General features: G+C 40.7%; 2 protein-coding genes across 2 annotated transcripts; one reads left to right on the top strand and one right to left on the bottom strand.

The window, feature by feature from the left end:
- Window positions 1–255: 255 nt before the first annotated feature.
- On the bottom strand, window positions 256–1,179 carry LOC133004000 (olfactory receptor 51G1-like). The gene has a single exon (XM_061073853.1). The coding sequence runs from the start codon at window positions 1,177–1,179 to the stop codon at window positions 256–258; it is 924 nt and encodes a 307-aa protein (XP_060929836.1).
- Window positions 1,180–4,167: 2,988 nt separating this feature from the next.
- Window positions 4,168–5,202, top strand: LOC133003061 (olfactory receptor 4E2-like). The gene has a single exon (XM_061072649.1). The coding sequence runs from the start codon at window positions 4,168–4,170 to the stop codon at window positions 5,200–5,202; it is 1,035 nt and encodes a 344-aa protein (XP_060928632.1).
- Window positions 5,203–9,463: the final 4,261 nt, after the last annotated feature.

Here is a 9,463-nt window from a genome sequence, read left to right as displayed (position 1 = left end):
AGGATAAAAACATAAAAACGTAAAAACATAAAATAAAAAAGATAAATATAAAAAGATAAAAGATAAAAACATAGAAAGGTAGAAACAAAGAAACAAAGAAACATAAAATAAAAAACAAAAGATAAAAGATAAAGGATAGAAACATTAAAACATAGAAACATAGAAACATAGAAACATAGAAACATAGAAACATTAAATAAAAAAAGATAAATATAAAAAAATAAAGGATAAAAAACGATGAGAGTAAAGTTCGTTTCACGTTTTACCAATTACAAAATGTTTACATGTGATGCGTATCTTGGTGATTTTCAGTCCGTACATGATGGGGTTAAACAGCGGCTGACACGTGAGCCAGTACAATGATAAGAAAACACGCAACATATTTGGCACATGTTTCATATCAAATCGATTTTGTGCAATTTCAAAGAAACAGCCACAGGAGAAGTTGAGCAGCGACACCAGGTGGGGTGTGACGGTACTGACGGCTTTTTGTCTCGTCTGTTTGGAACCAGAGACACAAACTTTTATAATCCTCATGTACGAGTAAAAGATTAAAAGAACCAGGAGAACAGTGGTGAGAGTATAAAATATTCCATAAAGATTGTTGACTGAGGTGTCAGAGCAGGAGAGTTTGACCACAGAATAATTATCACAGTAAACTTTGTGAATCACGTTTCCACACAGCTGCAGAGAAGAGCTCAGAGAAACCAAAACCAAAATGGAAGCAAATGGATAAAACCAGGATAACGCGATGAGCAGGGCGACTCTACTAGAGGTCATACGTGTGTTGTACTGCAGAGGACAACAGATGGCCAGATATCTGTCGTACGACATGACGCACAAACTACTGAACTGTACACTGGCATACGTGTACAAACAGAAGATCTGCAGGAAACAGAGAGGACGAGAAACCGTGTGAACGTCTGAGAGAATCTGGAGCAGGAGGAGAGGAAACAACCCTGTGCTGCCATACAGTTCATTTACAAACAGGCTGCACAGGAACACGTACATAGGTTCATGGAGACTTCTGTTCATACAGATAACTACAATCAGCAGCACGTTGGCACAAAGGATCACAACATACACAAACAACACCAGCACAGCAAACATGTGTTTGAAATGTGCAGTGTGGACGTATGCAGTGAGGACGAAATGTGAAACACGTGAGGAGTTTATCATCGTGAATAAAACTGATGATTTGAATTAATGATTCACATGAAGAATAAAAGTTATAAACTCAAACCTGCAGGAAAGCTTTTAAACTGTTCTTTACAAAGACGACAAATATTTCAAAGTTATTTCATGAGGTTCCGTGTAAACAAACGTCATAAATGAAGCATCAGCACAGAACCTGATTCACTCAGTGAAGGGACAGACAGGTTCTGTGAGCGTCCGGCCGCTGCAGCGCTTTTTATAACCGACTCCTCTGGTAAACAACTGCTCAAAATAAAAGCATCACTTACAAAACAAAGGCTGTGCTTTTACTTTGAAGACAAATTGCCAAACAGGAAGGGATTCTACAAGTGGCAGTGTGTCTGTGTATTGTATTATGTTTTAATGTTTTAGCTATAAAATATGAATATTTGATGATTTGTTTGCTTTTTGAATAAACTATCAATAAAAATCTGTCAGATTTTAAAATATTATATTTTAGAGGGATCCTCACATGTGACTCTCTGAGGTTTCTACTTTCTTTTTTACCTGTTAACAGTTTTTTCGGTAGTTTGACTCTTATTGAGGGTGAAGGACAGAGGACGTCTCCCCTTGTTAACGACTCTGAGACAAACTGTGATTTGTGAATATGGGCTCTACAAATTAAATTTGATTGATTGATTGATTGATATATTAAAGTGTTTTAACATAATGAAACAAATCACAGTTTTAAACCCAAAAGGAAATTTTTATGTTCACTGGAAAAAGAAAATTGTTTTATTTTATTTCACAAAAATATTAATTTGAGTCTGGAGCTATTTCCAAAATGAGAATTCATAGAATGACACAATGGATGAAAAACATTTTACAACCAAATCCTATATTTCCCACAGGTTGTGAAGACTGTGAAGGCCTCATTATCTGATTCAGTGTGATGTTCAGGGACTCCTCGTTTTTTACACCGACACAAAAACAGTTCAACAGTTGTAGAACTGCTGAAGATGTGAAATATATAACCTGCATCGTCTCATATTTACTTTAAAAGTCACAGTTTGTTGAATCTAGAAAATAAATGTTCATATGAACTGAATTCAAAAGAGTGAAAGTCTTAATGTAACTGAAGCTGTTGATATAAGTGAACATGTAGGTTGTAGAATAAATAAGAAAAACAGATTTATGAAACGTTTTATAAACCTTTCTTAAATTGTTGCGTTTGGGTCCATAGGATCAGAACCATAATGTAGATGATCAAGTTCATATTCAACTTGATATCACATCAGGACAGTTCAGGTGCAGATTCACCGAAGACTCACTAAGAACCTGTGAAGTCAATATGTTCCAAACCCGTGAGCTAGCAGCCGTTAGCCAGTGAGCACAGGAAGATGAGGGACGTGTCTCTGTCCTGGTCCTGTTGGATCTCAGTGAAGCTTCTCATGTCCTCAGGTGATGGACGTGTCTCTGTCCTGGTCCTGTTGGATCTTAGTGCAGCTTCTCGTGTCCTCAGATGATGGACGTGTCTCTGTCCTGGTCCTGTTGGATCTCAGTGAAGCTTCTCATGTCCTCAGATGATGGACGTGTCTCTGTCCTGGTCCTGTTGGATCTCAGTGAAGCTTCTCATGTCCTCAGATGATGGACGTGTCTCTGTCCTGGTCCTGTTGGATCTCAGTGAAGCTTCTCATGTCCTCAGGTGATGGACGTGTCTCTGTCCTGGTCCTGTTGGATCTCATTGCAGCTTCTCGTGTCCTCAGGTGATGGACGTGTCTCTGTCCTGGTCCTGTTGGATCTCAGTGAAGCTTCTCATGTCCTCAGGTGATGGACGTGTCTCTGTCCTGGTCCTGTTGGATCTTAGTGCAGCTTCTCATGTCCTCAGGTGATGGACGTGTCTCTGTCCTGGTCCTGTTGGATCTCAGTGAAGCTTCTCATGTCCTCAGATGATGGACGTGTCTCTGTCCTGGTCCTGTTGGATCTCAGTGAAGCTTCTCGTGTCCTCAGGTGATGGACGTGTCTCTGTCCTGGTCCTGTTGGATCTCAGTGCAGCTTCTCGTGTCCTCAGATGATGGACGTGTCTCTGTCCTGGTCCTGTTGGATCTCAGTGAAGCTTCTCGTGTCCTCAGGTGATGGACGTGTCTCTGTCCTGGTCCTGTTGGATCTCAGTGAAGCTTCTCATGTCCTCAGGTGATGGACGTGTCTCTGTCCTGGTCCTGTTGGATCTTAGTGCAGCTTCTCATGTCCTCAGGTGATGGACATGTCTCTGTCCTGGTCCTGTTGGATCTCAGTGAAGCTTCTCATGTCCTCAGATGATGGACGTGTCTCTGTCCTGGTCCTGTTGGATCTCAGTGAAGCTTCTCGTGTCCTCAGATGATGGACGTGTCTCTGTCCTGGTCCTGTTGGATCTCAGTGAAGCTTCTCATGTCCTCAGGTGTTGGACGTGTCTCTGTCCTGGTCCTGTTGGATCTCAGTGAAGCTTCTCATGTCCTCAGGTGATGGACGTGTCTCTGTCCTGGTCCTGTTGGATCTCAGTGAAGCTTCTCGTGTCCTCAGGTGATGGACGTGTCTCTGTCCTGGTCCTGTTGGATCTCAGTGCAGCTTCTCGTGTCCTCAGCTGATGGACGTGTCTCTGTCCTGGTCCTGTTGGATCTCAGTGAAGCTTCTCATGTCCTCAGGTGATGGACGTGTCTCTGTCCTGGTCCTGTTGCATCTCAGTGCAGCTTCGACACCCAGCTGTGTCTTAAAATTCAGATGAGGCTACAATCCTTAAAAAACTCCCAGAAATGTAATATATTCAGCCTTAATGAAAATGTCAGCGTTGATGACCTGCTTATAGGAATTAGAAAATGTGTGACCACTCCCCAGCGTGCTGAAGGTTTGAGCGTTTGCTGAAAGTTGTGGAGAGACTGTGGTTCTGAGGGTTGGTCCTCTGGTGAATATCCTGTGACGTCTCCTGGTCTGAAGGTTCAAAGAGGTGGAGCAGAGTCTGAGCTCTGTGACTCTGAGCCGAGCTCCAGGAGAACTGTCATGAAGGCAGCGGTGAGTTTCACACGCTGTCACAGTCGTTTCCTCGAGAATCTGTTTTGTGGAGTTTCACTGAATTCAGTTCACGTGAAGAGAATCATGATAAACGCCACCATCGCTTCTTATTTCACTCTGGCTGCTTATGTGGACTCTGGCCTGTTGAGATACTTGTTCTTCACGCTGGTCCTGTCCTTGTACTTGTTGATCCTTTGTGCCAACACGTCTCTGATTGTAGTTATCTGTATGAACAGAAGTCTCCATGAACCTATGTACGTGTTCCTGTGCAGCCTGTTTGTAAATGAACTGTATGGCAGCACAGGGTTGTTTCCTCTCCTCCTGCTCCAGATTCTCTCAGACGTTCACACGGTTTCTCGTCCTCTCTGTTTCCTGCAGATCTTCTGTCTTTATTCTTACGCTTGTGTGGAATTCTTTAATTTAGCCGTGATGTCTTATGACCGATACCTGGCCATCTGTTGTCCTCTGCAGTACAACACACGTATGACACAGAGAAAGATCACACTGCTCATTACTCTCACATGGTTGTCGGCCTCTGTTGTGTGTTTTATTCCATTAACACTGACTGCCCGTTTGCAGCTGTGTGGAAACATCATCAACAAGGTTTACTGTGATAATTATTATATCGTCAAACTGTCGTGTTCCGACACCTCCGTCAACAACATCTACGGACTCGCTGCCACCTCCTTTGTTATCGTGTCTCCTGTGTCGCTGATATTTTTCTCCTACGTGAGGATTTTAACGGTTTGTTTCTCTGGCTCCAAGCAGACGAGACAGAAAGCCCTCAGCACCTGCACCCCCCACCTGCTCTCGCTGCTCAACTTCTCCTTCGGGGCTTGTTTTGAAATCATGCAGAGCAGATTTAACATGAGCAGCGTCCCCAACCTGTTGAGAATCATTTTATCTTTGTACTGGCTCACATGTCAGCCGCTCTTCAGCCCCTTGATGTACGGACTCAACATGTCCAGGATCCGAAACATCTGTAAACATCTCATCTTTGCTTCAACTGTCTTTTCTCCTTAAATATGTTGTGATGTTTGAACTCGGCCGGAGGAGACGGAGCTGAACGGAGAGCTGGGATTGTTTCGCTTCTGTCAATGAAGGAAACGATGATAATCAAGTTTTATCAATCTGACAAATCTCTCGTCACATTCTTTATTTGCTTTGAAAGAAACAATAAAAAGTTTGAAAAGAAGTTATTTAATTCTTCTTTTGATCTGATGACGACTGCAACGTTTTCTACATTTACAAACAAACAGTGGAGAATTGTGAAAATTAATTTAACAGTTTGTATGTGTTTTCTGTGTATTGTACTAGAAACAGCTATTTTGTCTCAATTTTATAAATCATAAAAATATTACTCATAAAAAACCCAGAGAGGTTTTCACAATCTTTAGTTTTCATCCTAAAAAACATGATTAGTGTCAGACTCACTTTTTCCTTCACCTTCAAAAACAGTTTTACTCGATTTCTGAAGAACGTGTCACAAACAGAGATCAGTCATAATCACACACATTTTATTTGGAGGCCCGAACATAATTTCATATTTTCCTATTTTGTTGGCACTTTTTTCCTTTCATCTTTTTCCACACAACATGTATAAAGTAATACAAATATTGTAAAAGCAAACAAAAGTCAAATCAATAAAACAAATATTACAACTCATATGTAAATAGACATCAGGTTTGTATGAATGTAAGGAAGACCTAATTAAAACTAAAGAAAGAAATAAACAAATCAATAAATGCAAAATAAATAAATGACAAAGTACAGTTTGGTGATGAAAACACTATTTTCCTGCACGACAGCTCAGAGGGCGGAGCCACAGCAGATGCTACCGCAAAAATCGTGTCACGCTTCTATTTGTGGATTTAACACAATCTAACCCCACATTGTAGAACATAAGCTCATGAAGAACCTAGGATTTAATCTGGTGGTCAGGGGGAGGAGTCAGAGGGACCACGGCTGTCTCCGTGCTGGGATGTAAACCTGACGAATAAAGTTTCAAGTTGTAATTCTTTCGTATTTTGTTCTGTGTTACTTTATCTTTATTATTCATTCTGTGTCATCATTACATCATTACATCATTACATCATTACATCATTACATCATTACATCATTACATCATTACATCATTACATCATTACATCATTACATCATTACATCATTAGGAGCAGAACCCTCCAGAGTCGATGCTCTGGAGACAAAGTTGTTACTGAAGAAGAGAGAAACTCCAACAAGACTCCATCACACACACACACACACACACACACACACACACACACACACACACACACACACAAACAGACACACACACAAACACACAGACACACACACACACACACAAACACAGACACAGAGACACACACACAGACACACTCAGACACACACACACATACAAACACACACACTCAGACACACACACACAAACACACAGACACACACACAGACACAGACACACACGCACAGACATACAGACAGAAATAAAAACACACTATCACGTCTTTTTAAAAATCATATTTTGATGACTCATATATCAGCAGAACATTACATTACGTTTCATTGAGCTGAAGCTTTTATCCAAAGCGACTCACAATAAGTGCATTAATTCGAATGGATTAATTCATTCACATTGATTTAAATTATTACGATTATTTGACGTAGACATAAATAAAGAAAAAAATATTATTGTTGGTGACTTTAATATTCATGTTGACAATAATAATAAAGATAGCCTTATTATTTAGACAGCTTCTCTCTGATCAGACCTGAAAACATCGGTTAAGGTCTCCACCATCTTTCGGGGGACATGTGACACAAAGACTTTTCCCATAATTGTATCTGGTCACTGTGACCTTTGACCCCTGACCAGTAAAGCCCAATTTTAACAGTTTAACAGGAGGCTCAAATCCTTCCATTACCATAAAGCAGGGGTCTTCAACGTTTTTCAGGCCAAGGACCCCCAAACAGGTGGAGAGATGGAGCAGGGACCCCCTACTATATATATTGTATAACATTGTGTTTTATATTAAACTGGGCCTAGTGCCATGTATAAACATAACTACCCTGATATTGTGCATTCAATACTAAGCTATTCAAATATTCAGGGTTCATATATTCATGTTTTTAATTTAAACATGTGCAAGGTACAGGGTGGCCATGCCACTGCTGTTAATAAACATACAGTGGGTACGGAAAGTATTCAGACCCCTTTAAATGTTTCACTCTGTTTCATTGCAGCCATTTGCTAAAATCAATAAAGTTAATTTATTTATGCTAATTTATGCTAATTTATTAAAAAAGAAAAACTGAAATATCACATGGTCATAAGATGGAGGGCACACATACTCCCACATGAGTGAGATGTCGGACCCTGATGAGTAGCACACAACATCCAATCTTGGACGGATGGAGGTTGTCAGGCAGAGGGTCAAATCAGCCTCACAATATGTTGGATGCATGTTAATGTATATTGAAAGACATTTGAATTCGTGGAAAAAAAAAGTTATAATTTTTTTTTTTATAATTTATAAAAAATTTAAAAAATTGTCTAATCAACCAAAGATTTCGCGACCCCCCTGCAGTACCTCCGCGGACCCCCTAGGGGTAGCGGACCCCCTGTTGAAGACCTCTGCCAGAAAGCTTATAGTAAGAGCTGGTCCAGGTTTGTCTTGGACAGGAAACAAACCTTCAATCCATATAATTCAAATCTGAAATGATCTGATGTATGGACCTGAAGCTCAGCGTTCTGCTGAGTCAGGAGTTTGTTCTCCAGCGTAGCAGCCAACTTCTCCTCTGTCTCCCTGAGCTCCTTCTCCAACTCTTCCAGTCCTGCTGATTCCAAAGACTTCACCGAGTCGTCTCTGGTCTGACTCGGCTGTGAGTCAGTAGAGATCATCTGCTCCTCCAGAGCCAGTTCTCCTGGAGGCAACATGTGGCAATACTGCAGCAGCAGTGCGAGCAAGAGGGGTTGATGGGAAATGTCTCTCTGGTTAAATAGACCACCTGATAAAGTGGGTGTGTACTATGATGGTTATGGAGAGTGAGGTATGTCACATGATGTATGTCACATGATTGGCGCAGCTCGAGTTGCCAGGACTAGCTCGCCGGCGTCGCCACATTAAAGTTAGATGAAGAAACAAAAGACAATTGTGTTTTGAAGATAAAACTAAAAACAGTTTAACCTGAAGTCTCTCCTGCTTAGAACAAAACCTGCTTAGTTCGGGATGCACCGATATGGAAATTCTTGGCCGATACCGATGTTGAAAACAACAATCTAGCCGATACCGATCCCGATATTTGTTTATTTTGTTTTTGTTGTTATTCATTCACCCTTTCGTGACGGGAAAATAATTAAATAATTATCTCAAAGGCACTATTTTAAATTATTTCAGCCCTTTATCACTCTTATCTTTTAATGAGCACAAATTCGATCAGATTGATGAAACAATCTTTAGTTTAACTCAACCGATGCACCACGATACTTTGTCTCTTGAGCAGTTGATCCTCTTCATGTTGGATGATCTGAATTTCCCTGGTGTGTGGATCAATAAAGATAATCTTATCTTATTATATGTTATCGAATGTTATCTTATCTTATCTTATGTTATCGTATGAACGCAGGGGATCCAGTGTAACAGAGTTGTTGTTAAGTATATTTGCTGTGAAGCGCTGGTCTACTGACGTCGTGTGTGATGCTTTAAGGACGTTTTCAGAAAGAAGATTCTCGTGCAGCTGTCGTCTACGTAACGGTTGTTGAGTCTGATTCTGTTGAGAAGGTTTCTCCTTCATGTGTTTGGGCGAGTGAATCGTCTTTGAGCTGTTTCTAAAGGTGACCTCAAAGAACTGGTGACCTTTGAAACTGCCTGGGGGGGGTTTCAACATCAATTTCTCACATTGACAGAACGAGAGAAACGAAGTGAACACCTCCTTCAAAGAATGGAGCTGGATTCTTCATGCCATCGTTTCAGCACATATACGTTTTTCTAGTTCTTCGTACAAGTGGTTTAATATCATCTACTCACTCATTAAAACCAGAAGGATCAGAAACACTCGAAACAAACATCAGTGAGAAAACCACCTTTTGTAATGTGTGAAAGTTTAATTCTCCAGAAAGAGATTAAATCCTCTGTGGACGACGTAGCTGTGTGTGTGTTGGTTTAGTTTGTGTGTTGGATTAGTTTGTGTGTTGGTTTAGTTTGTGTGTTGGATTAGTTTGTGTGTTGGTTTAGTTTGTGTGTTGGATTAGTTTGTGTGTTGGTTTAGTTTGTGTGTTGGATTAGTT

This window comes from Limanda limanda, chromosome 6, assembly GCF_963576545.1.
Source record: "Limanda limanda chromosome 6, fLimLim1.1, whole genome shotgun sequence".
NCBI lineage: Eukaryota > Metazoa > Chordata > Actinopteri > Pleuronectiformes > Pleuronectidae > Limanda > Limanda limanda.
This window is presented reverse-complemented; position numbering and strand designations above follow the sequence as displayed.

Coding starts and splice junctions, on each gene's coding strand:
- LOC133003061 (XM_061072649.1), top strand. CDS start 4,168: ATGAAGGCAGCGGTGAGTTTCACACGCTGTCACAGTCGTTTCCTCGAG.
- LOC133004000 (XM_061073853.1), bottom strand. CDS start 1,179: ATGATAAACTCCTCACGTGTTTCACATTTCGTCCTCACTGCATACGTC.